This window comes from Fukomys damarensis, unplaced genomic scaffold, assembly GCF_012274545.1.
Source record: "Fukomys damarensis isolate Sample0158 unplaced genomic scaffold, DMR_v1.0_HiC HiC_scaffold_10, whole genome shotgun sequence".
Lineage (NCBI taxonomy): Eukaryota > Metazoa > Chordata > Mammalia > Rodentia > Bathyergidae > Fukomys > Fukomys damarensis.
In genome coordinates this window covers 37,020,930-37,044,487 of record NW_022900922.1, presented here as the reverse complement: position 1 = coordinate 37,044,487, position 23,558 = coordinate 37,020,930, and the positions used below count along the sequence as shown (strand labels likewise).

The following is a 23,558-nucleotide window of genomic DNA, read 5'->3' as shown; positions in this document are numbered from 1 at the left end:
ATATAATATTAGGTGTTTACACACACATTTTTAGTTGCTACAAACAAAATAAAATCACGAAGCTGACCTCTGTGTTAGTATGTCCTCTGTGTTTGCTTTCTTTTGTAAAAGTCTGAGTTTCTTTCTGAATTTCATTAATGCACAAGGAAGCCGGATCTGGTTTCCCAGATAAGAACCCTTCAAGACAGAAGAGTCTCCTGAGCACAGGAAATGCATAAGGCCCTGAAGGAGAAGAGGCAGCTCCAGAGAATTTCCCCACCATGCACATTCATGTCTGGTCACAGAACTGACATGGAGATGTAAAAGCACAGTAATCAGGTCAAAGGAAAATACAGCTGTGTGTTTTTAAACAGAAAAATAACAGTACTCATATATATAACGTGGTAACCAAAACCCAGGCATAACTAACTGTGTGGGAATCCGCAGGGTAAAAACCTGAACTTCCCTCTGACTCTACCCATGTTCTGTGACACCTTCTGTGTTCCCTCGGTAGGAATATCTCTCTCTGCATTTAGTGGACCAAGTGCACACACAATGGCAAAAGGGGTATGGCATCCAAAGTCTGAGATGCAGAAAGTTTCGTAAGAATATTATTCTTAGGTATTTTGTAGAGTAAGGTAAATTTGAAGGTTTTAGCTTATAGAAATTGAGATTGTCTATCATTCCTTGAAGATCTGAAAATGAGTACTTTCACAGCTGACTGTGTGGAAGGCAGAAGGCCTTAGAAAGGGAAGACCAACATTCTAACAGTTTTCATCGATGTACTCATTCACCATCCAAAACAGTGATCAGCACCTTTGTTTCAACCCAACAAAAGCCAATTTGTGAAAGATTTCCTCATTCAAATAACAGTCAGAGTAAGCAACACATACTCCCAAACCTTGAAATGAAAGCAGCCTGCGATAAACACGTGTTTGTTACCAGTTTGTGTGTCACCACCCCAGGTCGTGCCTCTCACCTACAGCCTGGCACGACACCAATCAATTCAGTTCCTACCTCCACATAGTCCTTGGCATGGCCCCAGTCTCGTTTGGCATCCAGATTTCCCAAACTGAAACATTCCAGTTGTCCAAGGTAAATCTTAGCTACTGACCGGCTAATTTTTCGAGTAACAAAATTAGCTCCTAAAAAGAGACAAAAGATGTATTATCAGTGGAACATATTTTGACATTTAACAGTTTGGTGAACCAAACCCAGTATCAGCCTCTAGGCATTTCTTTCATTCTCCTTCCCCTTCCCTTAAAATAATAAAAGAAAATAAAAAGATCATTAACTGTCATTTAGACAAGTTAAGAAGCTCTAATTCTAAGTGTCACATCAGCTCTACTTTCATAATAAACATTTTTACTTTGGGGGACATCTTAACATTCTTAATTTGCTGCTTCAATATGCAACCCAGGCATTAGGCCAAAGAAAAGCTATTGGAATGCCACTTTTTAAACAGAAAAGTCTAAAGGGTTGTGTAAAGGGAAACGCCAGGATGGAAGACATACATCTAAGGCCACCCTGATTTTTTTAAGAACACAAACATCATATATACCTTATTAATAAGGCTATTTTGGGGCCAGTGGGAAGAGGAGAGAAAGCAACTTAGTTCACAGGGTATAACTAGTTGAAGGGAACAAAATAGAAATGTATTTGGGCTGTCTTTCACTTAACAAAATAATTGGTGATCACTCTTATTTAGAAAGCTGTACGGCCATTTATGCGTAAAGTATGACAGGGTTTCAAGTCAGAAGTTTCTCTGAACTATACTTACTGCCATAGAACTTTCCAGCTTCATATAAAAGGCATCTACAGAAACGGGCTCCTGAATTTTGTATAAACATTTTGAAATGACTGGACGAAAGGCACCATAAATCAAAAAAACTATTTAAATTATTTTAATGCCCTTTGGTTTTTAAATGAAAACTTATTTTATTTTAGAGATGGGGTCTTGCTACATTCCCCAGATGGGTCGAAAACTCCTGGGCTCAAGGGATCCTCCTAGGACCATAGCTTCTTAGGACTGTAGACACATGTCTGGCTTTTATCAACTTTTAGAAGATCACAAAGAAGGACAAAATTAAAGACAATTCTACCTGAATCCCTGCATGCAAGCAAGCTTATCAAAGGACATCATTCAATGCCAAATTCTTGAAGTTAATAACATACATGTGAGCTAGGTCATAATGGGTTCACACAATTCAGATACACTAATGTCACAGTATATCACATATCAGTAACTTTACCTTCCTTCTTTTGCAGATGAAGCAGGAAGCAAACATGACAAAATGTTTTGGCTTCTTGAGAAACTGGCACAGGAGTAAGGGGAGTATTTCTAAATAGAGTTTCTAAATTTTATCACCAATGTGGCCTAGCACAAGCTAAAGCACGTACTGGATTACTACACCAACTTGGTATATGCATTTATACCAATGCTATGTCATTAAAAAATACAGTAACACTGCTATGGAAATCCAGATATTTAATCTCCCATAGCAAGTCATAGGGTTTATGAAGAAACTGAAGTTTCAACTTTCCAAAGCAGTTTATAAAACAAACTCTGGGAAAGCCTTTTAAAATGAAGACACATTTATTAGGCACAATTCTAAACCTATTACTGGAAGGCAACATTTTATTTTATATTTTTTACTGACTTGTAAAAATTAAATTAAATTTTATACTTAAATTTAGGTCTTTTGATATTTGCCTTTACTTCAATGTCAGGATTATACTAGCACTAGGCACAATAGTGGTGTTAACTATTAGACTCTGTTCCCAATACAAAACAGTTTCGACTTCCTGTTTACTAGTGAGCACTGTGCAGGAGTCCAGCAGATGCATCTGATCTTGTGGGACTGCCTACTATAATAAGCAGCACTGCCTGAGCACCTGCACAGCACAAGACCTGCGCTGGGCTCTGGGCTTGTGGGGAGGGGAAGCAGCCACTAGACAGCACCGAGACAGAGAGAGGAGTGAGCTCACCCATGCGGACCTACTTTATCCTTTCTGTTTTTACATCTGGATGACTGATCCTTTGTTAATCAATTGTCCCACAAGCGGGATGAAAGGGTCAGAATGGATTCATTTACATGTAGCTCTCTAGCTGTCCAGGTACTATTTGCTGAAAAGGTTATTCTTCTCCCACTGAACTGTCTTGGCATCTCTGGTGAAAATCAATCATAAATGGGAGGGTTCATTTCTGACTTTCAATTCTATTCCATCAATCTACTACGTTGATCCTTTGCAGTAGCAGAGTCTTCATTACTGTAGCTTTATGGTAAGTTTAAAATCAGAAAATGTCAGTTTTCCAAATTTATTCTTTTTAAACAGTGTGTTGCTATTCCTGTACTTTGAATTTCCATATGAATTTTAAGATCAGCCTCTTGATTTCTGCAAAAAGTTTAACTGGATATCAATAGGGATTGTGTTGTTAAACCTGTAGATGAATATAGGGATTATTTCCAACCCAACAATTTTATGCATGAGGTACATGCACACAGGATGTCTACTTAACTAGGTCTTTTAAAATTTCTTACAATAACATTCAGAGTCCACAGAAATATTTGTACTATTTTCTTCTTAAATTTATTCCTAAATGTTTTATTTGTTCTCACCTTGCAAATAGAACTGTCTCCTATCACAAGTAAACTTGAAAATAGGATAGAACATAGAAGTGTATTCTTAATTTCATTTTCAGGTTAATTTTAAACATTTTGTTTTAGAACCTTGTGTTCCAATGATTAATTATTAGGGAAAGCTTAAAATGATGTTTCGAAAAATCTGCTCTCCTCATTTTTACTCCCTATCCCACAAGACCGCTGTTTTCAGAAGGTAACTCTATGAAATCACAGGACACTAGGGCGGAGACCTTAGAGGTCACTCTTCCCAACCATCCCAAACATGCAGCTGAAGGCAGAGATCCTGGGGGCTGAGTGCCTGCCAGCGGGCAGGACAAGTGTCTGAGCCTGTGGGGAACCTGTCATGGCTTTCTGGCCTCAGGCTGCATGCATATGCCTGAGCAGGAGGCACTGTTAACTGCAGCACCTACAGACCACAAGATACCTATACTTACCTAAGTACAGGCCATTTGTACGGACCTAAACCAGAAGACCCTAGTTAGGAAGAAGACTAAGAAAGGATAGTCCAGTGAAGTGAACAAAGGCCAGTTCTGTTAGTGGTTTGCGCTATCTCACCCAAACCATAGGACAGCTCTGAGGTTATGGTCTTCTCTGTAAATCACCTGCATATTAACCACTTACCAGTCTAGTGATTTAAATGCGGATGACCAAAAAGTGAACATTTTTCGTTAACTTTTAGAAGATAACAGGAAATATAAAAATGACAATTTTATCAAATTTCTTCTATACAAGAATGGACTGGTTGAAATGACACTGCCCGAGGGAAGCTCTGGGTAAACTGTTAAGTGGTTAATATCTGAAACGCAAAACCACAGGGTGCACTGGTACAGATGAAACAGCACCACAGTGAACCACTGCAGAAACATAAGGAACATCATCATGCCACTGTTGGTAAAAGGGCAACAGCTTTAATAAGAAAATCCAGATACAATCAGTAAATACTACAATGCTCATGGTATCTATAATTAAGTCTCAAAGAAAAGTTCCAATTATTAACTGCTCTTTCAACCACGTCTCATAATTCTGACTTTGAGAATCTGAGATTAAGCACACATCTAAACAGTCACTGCCAGAAGCAGGTAGTGGACTCACATGGGAAACACTAACAAAGACTTCCTGAACAATTTCAAGTCACTCGTTCAAGATCAACTCAATAACCTAGGAAAAGGCAAGTGCTCCTAAGAAACTCAGGGCTACAGTTCTGCTAGCATCGATACAATGAAGGCAAAACAGCAGAGGAGAAACAACTGCAATACTAAAAGCCCCAACATGCTGGGTAACATTTCGTAAAATGCAGAGCTAAGCATCCAATGCTAAGGAAAGCAGGCAGGAGAAGTGGGGGTTCTGGCCTACAGCCCACACGGGAGAGCTGGAAAGCCTCCTCTGCACTGGGAAACACCCAGGACAGACGGACTGTAAGATCTGCCAGGAGGGTGCTGGAAGGAAGCTGACACATTACATTGCACCAGTCACTGGCACCTGTAATTCTGTTACTTTTATCAGCACTACCATCTCATGGAGGTGTGTAAAGTTCCCAGCCGTCCTATCTGTAAGACGAGATCACAATCTGCACTGGGGACTACAGAGCTGCTTCCAGGGCTACGGAGCACTGCCCACTGGCAGCACATCATGGTGAGGGCCTGCAGCGGCCTGGCCTCTCCACTCTGACACAGCTTTCAAAACAGCAAGCTTTCTTTTTTCTCTTTCGTTTCTCTTCACATGAGCTTCATCACAGTAAACTCAATGCTGGGGAAAGAGTGTTGGAGTGTTTTTGTTCACACTAGTTCTAATTTTACCTTCTAATCCCTTAAGTTAAAAAAATGTTTTTCATTTATTTTCCCCTTTCTGAAATAATCTAGACAATTTCCTTAGATCTATTTAGTTTTCCTCCAGCAGTCTAATCTAAAATTTAAGTGAGTCCATTCATTCATTTTCTCTTCCTTTTTATGAAATAAAGTTCTCTTTGGTTCTTTTTAAACTCTGCCTGAGCATTGTTGTATTTTTTTGTTGCTCATTTTTTTTTGTGGTTTATCATTTTATTTACTTCAATGTGTTTTAGAAATTTTATACCGTGAATTGGATAATTTCAATACGTGAAATTCTTGGGAACTAATTTTGTATTTGTTCTTCCTACTCATTTTGATGGTGGTTTGTTTCCCTCGGGCTTCAGAGAGAGTTCATCTTAGCCATCTTGCCAATCTGCTGGAGACCAGAGGACATTTATGAGAACCACAGCTTCCCCAGAGAGGCAGTGCTCATTTCTCATGGAACCCGCAGTGCTGACCCTGGCCTCTTGCCTTGCAGCATCACCAGGACAGCAAGGTGCTGAGCTTCCACCTTCAGGGCTGAACTGACTAGAGAGGCCTAGCATTCCCTGTGGCCTGAGAACGGCCTCACTCTGATGAACAGGACCAGACGCCATGCCAGGAGTCACCAGGAAGACGACAGGCTTCAGGAAATTAAAAACTGCACTGCCCTGTGCATCTGGAGCAAATACAATCACTGTGACAGATTTATTTTTATTTTCACTTTAGAATTTAAAAAAACTTGCTTTATGTTTTGTTTTATTAAGAATATGTGTATATATGTGTCCAAAAATGTGTTTAAATCTAAATTTGTCTCTTTTTTTGTTCATACTACTTCTCTGACTCAAACATGATGATTTTGTAATGTTTTTTGTTTTTCACATTCCAGGCAAACTACTTTTTTCCTTACAAAGCTCTGGGCCAGAAGATCTCGATTTAGTGGTTCTACCCTTCATGCCAGCCTTACTTCCTGTATAGGCAGATGACCAAGATGGCTGTGAGGCGTTGCCAGCACCAGGAAGTGGCTCACACACATAGCCAAGCCCAGCTCCTCACTTCCTGGCTTTATTCTGTGCCTAACCCTACCATCTGTGTGTATGCACTGTGCATGTGTGTGGGGGTGTGGGGGTGTTTTCGAACACATATATACACAGTCCTTATTAATTTACACCTGGGCTACAGTGTCATCAGGCATATCAACATATCCCTGTTTCCAGACATTCTGAAGCAAAAGATGGAAAAGAACTGGCAACATTCATAAAACACGTACCTTATGTCACTGGCACTGAAGGAGACACAATGGAATGCCACTAAGATATGCACTACTTTTATAGAGATTTTCTTTTTTCCAAGACAAAATGCAATAGCAAGCATCCCATGCTGGTACAGTGGAAACAGAGGAAGAAATAAGCAACAATTATGCTGCCTATTCCTCTAAATGACATCACTTCTGTCTCAAGTGTGTATTTCCACAGACCTAAAATCATCCCGTCTACCCTAACATAGCAACAGCGTAACAACACAACTGTGTGGCAATACTCGCACAGATACAGATTGTGCAGGCACATGCATACATCCATACAGATATAAAATGTGTCCGCTGGTATCCAAATAGTATTTGAAGGAACCACAATTTATCTAATAAAAATTCTATTCCATTGCCCAAGGACTTCATCCAAAAGCTTTTGATTTAAAGAGGTTTTTGAAGTTAGATAAAGTACAAAGACAGTTTGGATGATGTTCACTGCAAAACAGAAACCATTCCAGTCCACCCTGAACCCCAAGTGAACCTCCACCACAGGCCCTACATCTTTTCCCTGTGGTAATCTCTGGCCACCCCACCGAGAACTGCCTGGGCCACGGCTTGGGGCAGACAGGGTGTAGAAAGAAGAGACACTGAGAAGGTCATGGCTGGCTAAGCAGACTACTGAGATCAGAGAGATCATACCTCATTTGCTCACCGAGCCCTGCCAAGAGCAACACTATTTAACTGCAGGTAGTCGGAACCCAGCCGGCATGTTTAAAGGGATCCCAGGCTTGAAAGAGGACAGCTCACAATGTGCATTTGTCAGGGGGAGCCCCTACGTTGGGCAAGTATTTATAAATATGTGCTTATGGACAGAGGCTCGAACCATTTCACTATTTGCATCAAATGTTCAAGGCATTTTCCACTGATAATTCAGATGCCTAAGTCCATGTTACAGAAGTTTTCAGCTTTGGCACTGCTGATGTGATTCCTTCTTGTTGGGGGCTGTGCTGTGCATCCCGGCTTTTACCCACAGATACCAGCAGCACACCCTCAGTTACAACCAGGATGGATACAGATGACACCAGTTTCCGGTCAGGGAGACAAACCACCCTTGATCCAACAAAAGAGCCTGATACACAAAATCCCACACAATCAAAATGAATGGACATAAAAAGCGAGCTAGCCCTACTCGCAGACACTGTTTCCTGCATTCCTGTTCTATTGTACAGTGACCAAAGCATCGGGGACGAATGAATGTGAAATTCTGACTCATGATGGGACAAGCAGGAGTCTTTCACCTGACCCAGTGACTCTGGGCCCGACCCTCAGAGGAGGGTGGAGGCTGAGGGCCGGCCTTTGGGTGCTCACTAGCAGGACTAGCAGGGACCACCAGGTGAGGGGAGTTCGAGAAAACAGACGGTTGCCAACCAGATCCACTGGCGCTGCACTGGGGAGAGGTCAGACAGACAAGAAGGAAGCCACAAGAAACAAAAGCAGAGGGTGATGAGCTACAGGGAAATAAGAGCTTGGAGAAAACCTACAATCTACAAGTGCCAGGCCCAGGAGGGATAACCACCCACAGTTCCAGGACAGAGGACAAAGAGGGATGGAGAAGTGACCACAGTGCACAGCAGCCTGAAAGTGACCAGTGGGAAGGCCATTGGGGATCCTCATTGGGGGTTTTCAAGGAATGCGGACAAAGTCCAAGGGGTTCAAGAGAGAAGGGAAGCTGGTCATGGTGCCACACGCCCCCAATTCCAGCATTCTGGGAGGCTGAGTCAGGAGGATCACAAGTTTGAGCCCAGTCTGATCAATTTAGCGAGAGCCTTCTCGAAACAGGTGGGGGTGCTGGGGATACAGCTCTGTGAGGAGGCCCTGGGTTCACTCATCTTCTCATGGTCCTAATGTAACAGTCTCCCTGCCAGTGTGACAGCACTGGTGGAGACCACGATCACTTGCCACAGCGACTGAGGAGCGGCCCTGATCAAAGCAGGCTGAGGGCAGCCTTCTGGGACTCACTGTGCAAGGGGTGGAGACACCTCCTTGCAGTGGTGAGATGGAAGGTGGCAGTGACCTTGTTCAAACTTCACATAAACAGCCTGACTTGGAAAGATGAGGCCAAAACAAGAAAAAAAAATGGAGAAAAGGAGAACCCTGAAGATATCCAAGTTTCCATTTCCAGCTGTTCCTGTTGCCATTTCCCTATGTGGAAAATATCGATATATCCCTCTGCCTGTCTATTACCAATTATTTTGCTTAATCCCAGTATGAGTTTTTGCCAAACCAGAGTTCTGACAGATGCACAAGTCTCAGCACAGGGAATGATTCCATCTGGTCCGGGTCCTTATCATTTTCTTTTCTGGATTCCTGCCCCTACTACCAGATGCCCTTCTTGACCTACATCTTTTTCCTCCGAAATCTGTCCTAAAAAATCATGGTTTCTAAACACAAATCCAACCACAACTCCCTGCCTGCCCCCATGGTACTGGGAACTGAACCAAGAGGCTCTGCACTGAGCTACATCTCTAACCCTTCCCACTCCCTTTTCTTTGGTATGGGGGTCAAACTTAGGACTTTGCACTCACAAGGCAGGCATGGTGCTACTGAGCTAAATTCCTAGCCCTCCCCAACCCTTTTTTATTTTTTTAACTTTTTTGGTACTGGGATCAAACTCAGGATCTTGTACTTGTGAGGCAGGTGGTGGAACCACTGCGCCTAATCCCTGGCCCCCTTTTTTTTTACTTTTTGAGACAGGGTCCTACCAATTTCCCTGCAATGGCCTAGAACTGGCAACTCTGCCTCCCACAGTGTGACACCACACCCAGCTAACCTTCTCTTCCTTGAGTGATGAAAAACTGTCCACAGGCCAGAAGATTCCATGTGACTCTTCACGGCCAGCTCCCCAACCTCCCTGACCCATGCCCCCCAGGGCTCTACAGCCACATTGTGCTGTGGGTAAACCCCTCAGCAGTCTCGGGCTCTCCTGAGCATCTGTGCTCACACCTGTCCTCCAACTGCTCCACACTCCAGCCCTCACCTCCACAGAAGGGTTTCCACTAGAGCTGGGCCCTCTCTTTTCCCCTCAGTCACCCCCTTCAGAGTCCTTCTGCTCTTGGTACCCTCCATGGTGCCCCTTAGTTTAGTTATCTCAACTGCGAGTTTTTACAGACAAGCAAGTTTTTAAAGACAGGTTTTGGCTCTTTCATTAGGATATCTTGCCACTTATAAAGTTAGCACATAAGAAGCCCATTATTTTATTTCTTTTACTACAACCTGAGATTCACAAGATGATTCAACTCTGAAACTGGCCCATCTGTGTTTCAAGGATATGCACACCAGAGCTTATCCAGGTAAGACCACAGGTATCTGTCAATGACCAAGAAACTACCTGGCCCAAGGGGACGGCTGTGTCCCTTCCAACACACCTGTGGTCCCTGCTGCTCCCATGTCTGTGAGGCACCTAGACACCAGTAAGAGGAGGGTGGAGGATGGATCTACTGGAGAGAGGAAGGCTAGCTCATGGATAAACAGAGGTACATATGCATACAGCATCATCTTTTGAAATCAACTCCTTTTTGCAGAAATGATTTATTAGCATTGAAAATGACACTTCCCACATCATTCTAGGTTATGTTTGGGCTATATTTCAGAGTTGATAGAACTATCTCACAGAATGACAATGTTCCTACTTCTATTTGACAATGCTTACACTTAAACCATTTGAATTAAAATTTTCTTGAGCTTCCATCCTGACTCATAAAAGTAGTGACATCGAAGAAGTAAAGCAGGGCCACTTTATATAAATTTCATGTTCAAAGTAACTTAAACAGTATTGGCTTATAGCCATCTCAGCATGTAGACTGCAAAGTAAGAAAATCTTCAAAAGGCCTTTGATTCAAATTCTTCATCTGATAGAAAACTGGGGTGAAACAAATGTCTGTAAAATGAGGGAACTGTGTCTTCTTCCACAGTAATCTTACTTGGCTTTCCTGATACAGTTTCTGTTATTCTCTCCTGTCATGGAAAAGTAAATATATGTAATACCCCAAAACAAATGAGTATAAGAGGTATTTATTCACCCAAAGAAGGCAAGTAACATGGTCTCCTCTGTAATAACTGTTGCTAATACTTGATTTGGACTTCAAACAGCTTTTTGAGAAGGGTCAGACTCCAAGGGCAAAAATAATTAAGAGATACAGGATGGCTGCTAAGTATTGTGTGCCAACCAGTAAACACTGCCATAATTGTTGATATGGGACATACAAACACTCAGAAAGAAAAGATGGCTTTCCTCCTTGTTACTTAGTCTCTCTCCTTGGGTTTTAGTTCAGAGTTAACAGGGCTACCTCAAACAATGACAGGTTTCCTACTTCTAATGTCAGTGCTTATACTTAAATTCTTACTGGGGCTCCCCATCCCTGTGGGGTCACATACAGGAGTCCAAGGCGACAGGTAAGCTCACAACAGGAAGGTCACCCACAAAGCTTCCATAAAGTTTACTTTCTAGAAATCAGGCAATGAGCAAAAGGCCTTTGGGAGATATTTTTTGAACACACTGACATTAGGCCACATTATACAAGGAGATGGACCGTTTCGCTTTTTCCCACCCTAGGAACTTTGCCTGCAATGTTGGAGGCCACACACCGGCTCTTGAGACCCTTATCCGATTTGCTTGAAAGAAATGTCTGAGTTGCAAAACTCAGTATTCTTCAAATCAGCCAAGAACAGATATTGAGAAAGTAGATTTAATTTAAGTCACATACCTATACAAACAATATAAAGAATTATGCAAAATGAAAGCATCTATCATTGAGTAGAATCACTAATGTGGCATGCACAGGGTAGTTTCTGTAAGCTAAATACCACAAAGCACAGCTTGTGAAAGTTAACAGCCTCAGTTCCAGGACAGCTTAGTCTCAGTTTCTCTGTCAACTATATGCAAAATTCAGGTCACAAATTTGCTTTCTTACTTTTTTTTTTTTAAATAATACTAACTAGTTAAAAACATGGTAGCATTTTCAGGATTCAACAAACCAAAATGGGACCGGAACAGGGCTCATTTTGAGAAATGAAGGTGGGTAGAGGAGACAGGGCACACTAGGAGTGGTGTAATGATAAGCACAGCCACCCAGTTCTGAAGCAAGTCATGAGGTTCAAACCCTGTACCTTTCACTTACTACTGCAAGGTATTCAGCCTCCAGCTACCTGTCTCCTCACATGCAGACTGCATATAACCAGTCCTACCATGCAGTTTTGTCATGAAGACCAAACAAGCAGTGAAAACGGTGCCAGGCACGTGGTGAGGTCTTCATAAATGCTGGTCACAATCGCTATCACTGCCCCTGGATCACTCACCAGCAGTCCTACACACTAAACCTATCAAACATGTATGCTATAGTTTAAAGGTGCTCCGGATTTCTCAAGAAGGATTTGTGCATATGAGAAGCACCACACAGTCCTGCCAAGGAAGAGGGGTGCGCTGCAAATACCAGGAGTTGTCCGATGCCTTGGAGGAGTGGCACAGGGCACACTTGAGGAAAAAAGGAAGAGTGTGGAGCAGGTGTAGCTACTACGGACACCAAGCAGGCACAGCTTCTAAGAGGACAGTCAGAACCACCTCCGGGAAGAAGCATCAGTGGCCTCTCTGGGGCAGAAGCGCCTTGAGCTCCAATGTAGGTTTCACAGGGAGCACTCAAGTCCTGCCACTGTCACCCCTGAGAGCAACTGCACTGTCATTCATCTTAGCTGGCTCAGTGGCATACACCACATTCTCCTGCACACATGCGCCAAGTCCATTTTCATATAGGGAGGTGGGGGATTGAACCCTGGGCCTCAGGTCTCCTAGGGAAGCTCTCTGCCTCTGGGTCACATTCTCAGCACTCATTTGTCAAAGAAGCACACATGTCACTTCAGGTGGGGGGTATGTACTCCTGTGATTGCTGAGTGAAGAAGAGCAGCTTATTTCTTTTATATTTCCAGCTCCCCATCTCCAATTTTCCTCCTTGGGGAGCACCTCCATGGTCCACAGATTAGGAAACCTTGCTCAACACCTGGCACTTCAGGCAAAACGCGCACTGCACTATGCATGAGGACAGCTGCTGGGTGGGGATGTTGGTCCTAAGTTTTTATCAATATACATATTATTGAGGTGTATGTGAGGTGGTGCAACCAAATCCCTTTCTCTAGGTGGGATATCAGCAGTAGTGGTGATAATGATAATGTGGTAATAAATTTACTTATATGATTTCTTCTACTGCTGGTAACAACCCAAAGACCATCATTATCCCATTTTACAGATGAGTAGGCTGAGACTCAGAGAGATTGAGAACCTTGCCTAAGTCACTCATCTGCTAAGCTGCAGAACCTGAATTGAATTTAAGTATTCCAATAGTTCTGTATCTTCAGTTGAACCAATTAAAAGGAGGAGGGACCAGGACAGCTCAGCGGTACAGCACATGCTTAGCGTGCACAAGGAACCAGGCTTCATCTTCACTACCCCTCAGAAAAATGGGAGAACAAAGTTTCATGACAAATAGTGAAAAAGGAAGCTCACACCCAAATTAATTTTGGAAGAACAGAGCCCAAATGTTGTGTTGGGAGGGGGAGCAATTTATCTTATAATTTACATTTCTGTTATAATTGTGGTTGGAGATATACTTCAGCAGTAGATCACCTGCCTAGCACCACTAAACAGACAAAGTACTTATGTGTTTTTTTATTAGTATAACCAAAGAGTAAAGTGGTATTTTCTTTTCTGGTTTGGAATTGTTTTAAACAAAATCCTTGTACTTCACAAAAGATTTTCACAGGGCCATTGATACCCGAGGGCTTCATTAATTTTGTCAAGCGTCTTTCCTAGGCCTTTGGTTTCTATCCATTATCCTTTCAGTCACATCCTTTTTCTCCTTTTACTTCCTTAATTCAAATGATAAATGGTTCACCTGCCAGAATTGTAGTTTTTTTTGGTACCCGGGATCGAACTCAGGACCTTGTGTTTACAAGGCAGGTGTGGTGCCACTGAGCTAAATCCCTGGCTCAGAATCGTAACAGTCAATAGCTTTTCTTATGACTTCAGCAATCCTCCAGCACTACTTACTGCAATTCATAAATGCCTCAGTGAGTGCCCTAATTCATCTGTAAACATCACTGACATGTTCTTGGTTTTTGGTTCAGACCATGTCCCACTGGCAGATCTTGCTGTGTTCACATTCCTCTCTGTCTTACCTTTAGCCAGCAGCTGCCAAAACCCAGCTAAGAGAGTTGGCTCCACCAGTGTCTTTCACCTTGGAAGGGGAGGAGTAGGAAACTAATAATCTAGGACTTAGCTAAAAACACAGGAAGAGGGAGAGGGGCAAAGAGGGGAGAAAGGGAAACAAACTAAGGTTGACAGTCTACCAGTACCGTATTCATCTCCTCCATGCTTTCCCTGTTAACCTGCACAATGAATGATAAGGTAGGTGATCCTCACAATGACCCTACCAGAGGGTCACGATGATCTGCACCAGGTACAGATGAGGAAACTGAGGTCTGAGCAATCTTCCCAGTGTGCATGTCTGGGAAGTGGCCAAGCCCTCTGTGCCACTGCCTGACTAGACTTGCAGAGACCTGCACTCTGGAAGGTCAGACAGTCATCTGTTTGGTTTCAAACATAAATGCGGCACAGATTCTGAAACGTTTAAAAACTCTTAAATTCAATCTGAAAAATCCCTCCAATCTCACCTCTGTTGGTGGGAGGGACTTCATTCTTTTTGGTGGTAATGACTACATCCGTGAGACAAGGTGGCTCCAGACTCTCATGGTCAAGCAATTCCACCTACAGGTTCCAGCGAGAGCAATGTGGAAACAGCCCTCTGACAGCCAAGGGTGCGGTGCACGCGGTCTGTGGAGTACTACACTCTACCAATGCAAAGGCCACCACATGACATCACTCTGGCCCCGACCTGAAATGTGACCCAGAACCACCAGGTCCAAGGGTGGCCAACAATCTAACAATTTATGATCAGAAAAATGGTATTGCATAAGCCTGTAATACTCTATTGAACTCTAGCAGATCACATCATCCCCTGGTTTCACAATGAACAGCTAAAATTTTTTTCTTTAAGGCTCAGATGCACATTTTAAAAATTATAAAGCACCTCTGACAGAAATACAAATAAAATAGAGTTGTTTGGTAACTGGTTTTCTGGTTTCTTAGAATTTTTAAAGCAGCATTATTTTGAGTTGTTAGACTGCCAAACAGTACTAAATACTACTTTTTTGAAGATTATTTTGTTTATGAATGCATTATTTACATGGAAAGAATCATTTCTGTCCACTGTGATTAAATAAAAACAGTAACTATTTAATTTATATCATTCATTATATCTTAAAACATTAAACTATCTCTGAATTCTAACACATCTAAAGGAAATTTCTCATTTGTAAAAAACCTTTCACACTAATCTTGCCATAATCCCATAGTTTTAACAATTGTTTTATGCTAAAGGAAGACCATGAACTCTGCAGCTTATTCCCAAAGTAGTAATTTGTTCCTGTTATAAGTTTTAACGAAAGGTAAACGTGTTCATTTGTTTGGGAGGTGGTGGAAGGTCACAGCCCGATCTTGACTTGCTCTGTGGGCCAGCAGGTGGCTAGCTTGATAACTGATCCTTGAAAGGGTATAATTCTGAAATTACAAGTCAGCTGTCTGGGCCTTTGTGACTCGGGTCTGCCGTGCAGTAGACCAGAAGACCTAAGGCTGAAATTGCTTCACATTGAAATACTGAAATCATAAGGTATATGTTTGCTCACTTCTAAGAGAATTAACTTCAAAGCAAGAGTGATATGTAAAGACAAACTAGATCCTATTCTTTCCGATGACACTGGCGCAGATTCTGTGATACCAACGTTTTTGGGGTGAACCCATAGAACAAGGTTTCTCATGTTCACCACATCCACACTGGGGATTGCTCATTCCCTGTGGGGAAAGACAGTCCTGTGCACTACAGGGCTTCCAAGGAGTCCCTGGTGACAAGGGTTGCCCATCCCTAGTCATGACAACCACATTGCCACCTGTCTCCCTGGGGAACAGGAGCATTCTGACCCCAACATTCAGTTCTCCACCCCATTTGAGAAACTCAATCATAGAGTATGAGTCTCATCTTTGAAGAAATAAGTGAGTAATAATCTTCAGAAGAAAACAAAGGGGAAATTATTTTAAAATTATTATTGTTTTCAAAGTTCTAAAGATTAATTTATGATAATAAATTCAGACACTTTGAGAAGTAAAACACTTGGCAACTAAAAAATTCTCAAGATTACTTGTGGACTCAGGTCCACAAGTTCATGAACCTTACACTATCAGATTAGCTCAGTGGGTGAGTACCATGTTGAAGTGATGTATGGGATTTCTTAAGAAGCCCACGCACTTGTAGGACAAAGTACCACACCATCTACAGATAGCTCAGTCCCTAAACTAGCAGTACACTTCCCATGTGTGGTAGTGTCAGACTGTTAATTACAGGTATACTTAACATGCTTTATAAGTTCCTACTGCCCCAGGATTTTTAATGTATTATATTAGTTCTATTCTCATTGCCAACTTCTTGCTGATATTCAAGCTAGATTATTTGCTCATATCACACCTTGTAATTTAAAATTGATGTTTTATTACAACTATTTCTGCTAAATACCTGAGAGAAGTAAGCCTTTTACAAACAATAAGAGCAACTGAGAAGTTAAATATCCAATTTTTCCACTTATTTTAGAGCAAAGTCTGAGTACCTATCTAGTCCAATAAGTATTTGTTTCCTCCATTTCCAACCCTAAAACTCACCTGTCTGTGGTTTCTGTGCAAACGGATAATGTTCACATAACTCCTGCTCCCTCGGGAGTATTTGACCTCACTGCCATTCGTTCAGTTTGACTGTAGACAACTCAATCTCAGCTACTTCAGTTTCTTCACTGATAAAAAAGTGGGATTAATTGACCTTTATCTTTTTTTCCTTTCTCAAAGATTCTTACAGCATTTGGTGAAAATTGGTTATTCCCCCATAATGATTTTTTAAAAGAAAGAATAGCAGCTAATGGGCTGTGATTCCATTTTAGTAATAAAAAAATAGGGAAAAATAGAAATATCTATAAATTTTCATATAAACGTAAAGAAATGTGTAAGGTAATCAAAAGCACTCTAAAAGGACTTTCAGAATATTAAACCCCAATGCCATGAGCACCAAAACTAGCTCCTTGGTGTAATATTTTTCACTCTTCTAATACTTGACAATGGCAATGATGACAACTAAACTACTCTGATTCCCCAGCTTGGAAAAGATAAACGCAGAATGAAATGAGCACACGTTCAGCCCTTGCCTGCAGTGTACAGGGCGGGCGATGTCTCTCCGTGCAGGCCCCCTGGCCAAGGACTAGCATGGCTGCACACGGCAAGTGAAAGACAGCCTAGGTAGGTATCAGGCAGACATGGACACAGAAACACACAAAAATCTACTAAGAAGAAAGAATTCTTTACCAGGAGCAGAGCAAAGGTCCTTCCCCCTTTTTACAGAGCTGAAACCTGACCCCAGGGAAGGCTAGATAAGTGCTCTACCTCTCAGCTGCGTCTCCAACCCCCAAGGCCCCATTCAGACACTTAAAAAGGAAAAGAGAGTGGGTGGAGAACAGAGGAAACACATCATCAACATGGAGTGTGACTTCTTACTCAGGCCAGAGGCATCCAAAGGAAACCAGTCCCTGCTGCATGTGACTCACATTGGCAAAGTCACCGTGCGCGAGCAAGGTCCACTTAGCCAAAAGTTACCTCCTCAGTCACCCTGGAAGCAGCAGTCAGCATACTGCCCACTCTTTCCTAATGATCAAAAGCCTAAGATGAGTCAACATAAGAAAAATATACCCATTGAGTGACTGGAAATCTGAACTGACTTGCTTCTGCAAAGCCAGTGTCTCCAGGGTGGGGCCCGCTGGCCCACCCCGGGCAGCAGCGAACTCCCAGCCTTGCTCCGGCTCAGCGCTCCTCTCTAAAACGTGGGCCTGGGAAGCCCTAAGGAGGCCTCAGTCAGCCTCAGCTGCACTACAGCCAAGCCACAGACTCCACACTCACACTGAAGACTGGAAAAGCACATTAGAAGTCCAGGGATGCGCTAAGGTGGCTATATTTCGCTCTTTATTCCTGGTATCTTTAGTTGGGAAATAGGTTTCATTTCATTTTTTAAAATCTTCTGAAGCTAGAAGGTAAGACATGTCTCTTATTTTTATTGTTGCTTTCCCTGGATCATCATGTGAAATGTTTTATGTGGAATAGGCTTTTAGTACTGTTATATATCATTTTTAAAGGTCATCAAATTTGTATTAATGACGGCCCATGGTACTCTGTGAAAATGTTAAGAATTAAGACATTGTTAGCAAAGTGATTACATTTTCTAGGTGATACATAGTAAATATTTTTGTTAGTTCACTTCCTAAAGTAGTAAATAATCGCAAGTAGAAACAATATGCTTAGGGCCAGGGATTTAGCTCAGTGGCACCATGCCTGCCTGTCAAGCCTGAGGTCTTGAATTTGATCCCCAGTAGCAAAAAAAAAAAAGAGTAATAATAGCAATACTATTAGATTTATGAAAGAGGCTTATTTTTAATGCCCTAATCTGCAGAATACTATTATCTTTATATAAGAGCAAATTTTATTACTGGTAAACAGTACGTTCAAAAATTCAAATGTCCTTATTTACAAGCTATTTAAAAAGAATTAAAAATCTTAAATATTTTTCTCATGGCTTAACTTATATAATTAACATCTTTATGACATCACAGTCTTATTAGCTGATTAAATTTTCAAAGAAATTTAATAACAAGTGCAAAAAATTGTATGCTAATTTCTTTGCAGAAATTAAACAGTTCTAAATAATAAGCAAAATATCCTAAATAGAGAATATATAATCTATATTTCCAGTAGAAAGGTGTCACCACAGCTACATCCATGGCAAACAGAACACTGTATTTATATAAATAGAAATATATATATATATGTTTATACCCAGCCACAGTCAGATAGATACAGCACTGCAGGTTTAGAGGAAATAATATGAAAGGAAAAAGCTTTTCAAATATATGAGCAGTTTTGCACAATTTATGCACAAAATAAAGTATTTAGTCTTCTCGCTAATAAGTGGGTATATACTTTTATTTAAAAAATCTGAATGCTTAAGAATAAGAGCAGCTTGTTAATATCTGTGAATATCAATATACAATGCGGAATGATAGTTATTCACAAAACACACTACTATACATGTTTTCAAGCCTTCTGGACACACTGTTCTAAACTTGTGTTAGAAGACCTCACAACTAAGGCCTGAGCGCTCTGAGAACCCTTCTCTCAGTGAAATGGACTGTGACGAGTGACACACAGGCCCCTCCACTGGGTCACAGCGGCAGATTGTACACAACCAGAGGTGAGTGTGACTCATCTCCAGGTGTATTATAAAGTTCCCACATAACACAAACGTGTTTAACAAAAAAATCGAAATAGTCTTGTTTTTTTTAAAAGAAAGAAAATCATAAAGGATTGGAATGGACAAGACACACAAGACAGGGAACACATAATTAGGACTAGTCAAAACAGGAGCTGGGTTACGTGATGCACTGTGCTGCAGGCTTGTTAGGTCCATTCTGCACTGACAATCAGCTTTCCTACAGAGTACCTGGGTACCGCAGTCCACCTTGCAGGCCATGGAGCCCTGAGTGACCAGAGTACTCCCAGAATTCAGCACCAGGATTGGTCATTATTGACTCTGACTTTGACATTTCTTGGAAATCTTCCTAAAAGACTACCTTGTTACCTCGGGAGAAACCCACAGTAAACCCAGCTGAAAGGTTCTTAGATATGGAGGAACCAAATGTCTACAGCTGGGGCCTGCACATGTTTTCTCCAAGTCCAAACAGTAAATATTTTAGGCTTTGCAGGCTACAGGAGTCTGTAGTGTGAAAGGGGTCATGGAAAATATGTAAACAAGTGAGCCTGGCTGTGTTCCACTTCAACATTATTTACAAAACAACAAAAAAAAGGCGGTGTGTTGGATTTGGGTCATGAGCCATAGTGGGCCAACCTCTGGTCTAGAATATATTCATTTATATTAAAATACTTCCTCCACACTTTTTAAAGTTAGAAATTCTCATGAAATGCTATTCATGTAACAAAATGTCCCTTGTTAATTATTTTCCTTTTGAGAAAAATTCCTGAGCTCCCAAATCTACAGGGACGTCAGCTCATTGCTTAGGCATTTGTGACCAATTAGGTCTGGAGTCCCCACTGCTCCACCTAGAATAAAGGAGTGCCTGCCCCTTGTCACAATAGGACATGATCATCAGTAGACAAATGACCAACTAGTTTAAAGAGACAAACTCACAGGGTCACAGCAAGCTACGGGTATGCAAACTAGAATTATTAAACATTAATTTTATCTGCTTATTAAAGCATACCAGATTGAGTCGCTACTGTAAGACAGGTTGTTGATTTTAATTATTATATGTGTGAAATCAATAAAACAGTATTTATTTAAAATCATCCTCTACATTTCTCCTGTTCTCTAATTCCAATGACCTAGCTTTAAAGTCAAGAACATTTAACCGAAATATGAGGTACATATTCATTTAAACATATTTACTGAATGCCTACTAGCAGATAGGCACTGCTTTAGAAGCTGCAGATGTAAGAATATGACACAGTCCCACCATGAAGACATTCACTACAGCAAAGATGTCTCTTCAGAAAACAATTAGTCTTTACGAACAACCTTACTGTCAGATTACGAAAATTAGTTTTGAAGTTTCTAGAAGTATTGTATTAGGTATCAGATACCGTAATTAAAGCACTAACATAATTTTCACATATACCTCTACATTTTTTCATTATTTGATTATGTAAATGGAGTAAAAAAACAGAACGCCACTGTCTTCCAGACATGTAATAAAACCACTCAAAATGGTGTATGCTGCAAGGCCAAGTTTCTAACACCTAACAGAAGCCCAAGGCACAGGACAATTCACACAGGCTGCCTTTCTGGGGGAAAGCAACTGTGGCTCTGGTGATAGGGCTGGGAGTTGGCCTGTGGAAGGGACGTTTCATCATTATACCTGCCTTCCTTAATTTTCTCTTATAAAGACGCAGAATTCCTGTTTAAAGTTTTTGTGAAAAGGAAAGTGATTAACATTAAGGAAAAATCGTTGTCTTTGTGAGTGAGGCACAGAGGATTGAGAGGGCACTATATTTAAATTCACCACTTAACCCCACAACCTATGAATGCTTTCCCCTCTCCTATTCACAATAATTAACTTTTACTTTTCCCTTCAGGTAGAAAAGGTGATGAGGAGAAGAAAGAAGGCACCCAATCAATGTGTTTAAGCAGGTTTGTGGGAAAAGAGGAAGGCATTCCCATTCACTGAATAGATTTCTTGAGCACCCACATCCTGGAGGCTGCGGCATGGGCATGGAGAGCTAAGCTCTTCCTCTTAGGAGCACACCCAGACCACAAAATTAATTAAAGAAATGTTTTTGGCTGCTCGGGCTACAGAAATGACAGCCTTGCGTCTTATGCTTTAATAGTTCATCATGGGAATTCTTAACTTAAGCAATTATAAAATAAAAATGCACTGACGCTAAAGATAGCTTTATAAACCTGTCACTTTAATCTTTCTTCATGGCTTGTTGGTTCAGTTAGGTGGCTATATAGTCAAGTAAAGTTTCACTGCAAAAATTATAATTATACTAGTTATTGGGCATGAAACAATGTCTAATACTGGCCTTCTCATTATGTACATACTACAAGACTCACTAAATGACAGTGAAATTTAATAAAACTTATTGGAATCAGGTTATAAAGATAATTTTTACTTTGTTAAAAGTATATATGCTTACCTAAGATTTATTATGCTCCATGAAATCAAAAGTACAGGGGGAAGGACATATTTTCTTATTTAAAACAAGGCTAGCATATTGTTAATAGTCTCCGTGACAACTATGAAAGGGCAACAATACAAACAACTAAGGTCTTATAAAAATTGACAATGCTTTTCACTACACAGAATGATTTCAAATTTATTACTAGAGACAGTAATTTCTGGGTATCTGTTCAGTGGAAGGTAAAGAAAAAACACTGAATAACCAGTTAGCCAAGTTTATGTGAATAGAAGTGACTTCTACCTAGAAATAACCACTATTTTACTTCTTATAATTTTGTGTTTATATGGAAACTTCCTAATACTTAGGTTGAAAACATGCTTAGTAAGACTTACTGATGAATACTGTAAAGTTGGAATTTGCAGTTTTTCATGTTGAATTTTTCAAAACCCCATAAACATGATAAGCAATTAAGGCCAGATTTACATTTCATTTACCACTTCTGACATTTATGATAGCTTGAAATAGAGGTAAAAATTTTTTAGTCCATAGAACACATGCAGAATATACCTACAGCTTTTTGTTATTAAAGTCTAATAATCTCATTTCAACTAGTATATTTACTAACCTCTTCTAGGGCTCTCATGATTGAAGAGAATGCCATTCACTGCGAAAAGGTTATATGCCTCCCGGAAGTTCACCACAATCCAATACGCATAGAGTTTTGCTGCCCCTGTTGGAATAATTTCAAGAATTATAATGTGTAATATAGCAAAATAAAAAATATGAATCAAGAGCCAAAACAAAATAAAGGTTCCTGTGCCTTAATCATGCTCATCGGAAATATTTAATAATTTCCTACTTGTATAATATCAGTAGTTCTTTTATTGTGTAATTTGAATATAGAGTGCAAATTCACTTTTCTTAGATCTTATAGTCTGTTTTTCTTTTCTTCAGTGCTAAAGAATTAGAAAGGAAAAGATTGGGACACTAACATTCGAACTGCTTTGAAATTTTAACACTGAATTATTTCATAAATATTTTCTTTAAGAATATACTAGACGTATCAGATTTTTATTCCTTTTTTTAAGGGTTTGAGTGCACGGAAATTTTCATGGGCAAAGTAAAAAACATGAAAACTTATCACTCCAGCATAATCTCAGAACAGTTCAGTGTAAGAATTATGCTGGGTCCAAGTTTCCTCTCAGAGTGATCTGATGGAAGGGCTGAATGTACGAAGATGGTGAAATGAGGTGGTAATTTCACCCCGGGGCCATGGCAATGCATATGCGTATTTAGCAATGTGCAAAGGTGTGCTTCTCAACAAGTCCAGTCACTTTAGTCTACCTTCGTGTTGATCTCACATCCAAATGACTTCAGCCAGGAGACATGGGCAGAACAGAACAAAAGCAGGCCCCGCCCCAACACACACAGAGTACCATGCACACGCTTCTCACCATAGGGTGACCGTGGGTAGAAAGGGGTGGTCTCCTTCTGGGGGATCTCTTGCACCTTCCCATAAAGTTCACTTGTGGAGGCCTGGTAGAACTTCACAGAGTTGATAAGGCCACAAGTCTTCACTGCATCCAGAAGCCGCAAAGTGCCGACTCCATCGACATCTGCAGTGTACTCAGCTAAGTCAAAGGAAATCTGCAAATAGAGGGTGGAAACAGGGCGACGTTCGCAGGTAATAGTGACAAATGCTGGCAGGGTTGTCAAGAACTAGATTGTACACACTGTGTAACGTTGCATTGGTGAGAAAACAGCCCCACTTTCTAACAGCTGAATGAGAGTGTGGCTGTCATCTATTTCTGATATCAAATGGCTGGAAATGCTACAATACACATTCATACCTACTGCAATATAAAGAATACCTTTAGGTTGCCTCCTCATTCCAGGCTGAATCCCTGGGTATTGCTTATCACAGGGCAAAGCCCTCTTCCTCAAAAGGTGTTCCTTAGGACTAGGGGTGCAGACCCAGGACATTCACACTCTTCACA

The 23,558-nt window shown here is 41.0% G+C and overlaps 1 protein-coding gene and 1 long non-coding RNA gene across 2 annotated transcripts in view; one reads left to right on the top strand and one right to left on the bottom strand.

The window, feature by feature from the left end:
* Positions 1-23,558, bottom strand: part of Gmds (GDP-mannose 4,6-dehydratase) — a 520,891-nt gene that overhangs the window by 327,355 nt on the left and 169,978 nt on the right. Inside the window, exons 8-10 of the mRNA XM_033761793.1 lie at positions 23,016-23,208; positions 22,187-22,291; positions 997-1,124 (exon numbers count right to left, since the gene is read on the bottom strand). Of these exons, the coding sequence (XP_033617684.1) occupies positions 997-1,124; positions 22,187-22,291; positions 23,016-23,208 (426 nt within the window). The remainder of the gene's footprint in view (positions 1-996; positions 1,125-22,186; positions 22,292-23,015; positions 23,209-23,558) is intronic.
* Positions 15,754-19,116, top strand: LOC104861355. Its single transcript, XR_779988.1, has 2 exons — positions 15,754-15,831; positions 18,963-19,116. It is a non-coding gene; the product is annotated as an uncharacterized LOC104861355 (long non-coding RNA).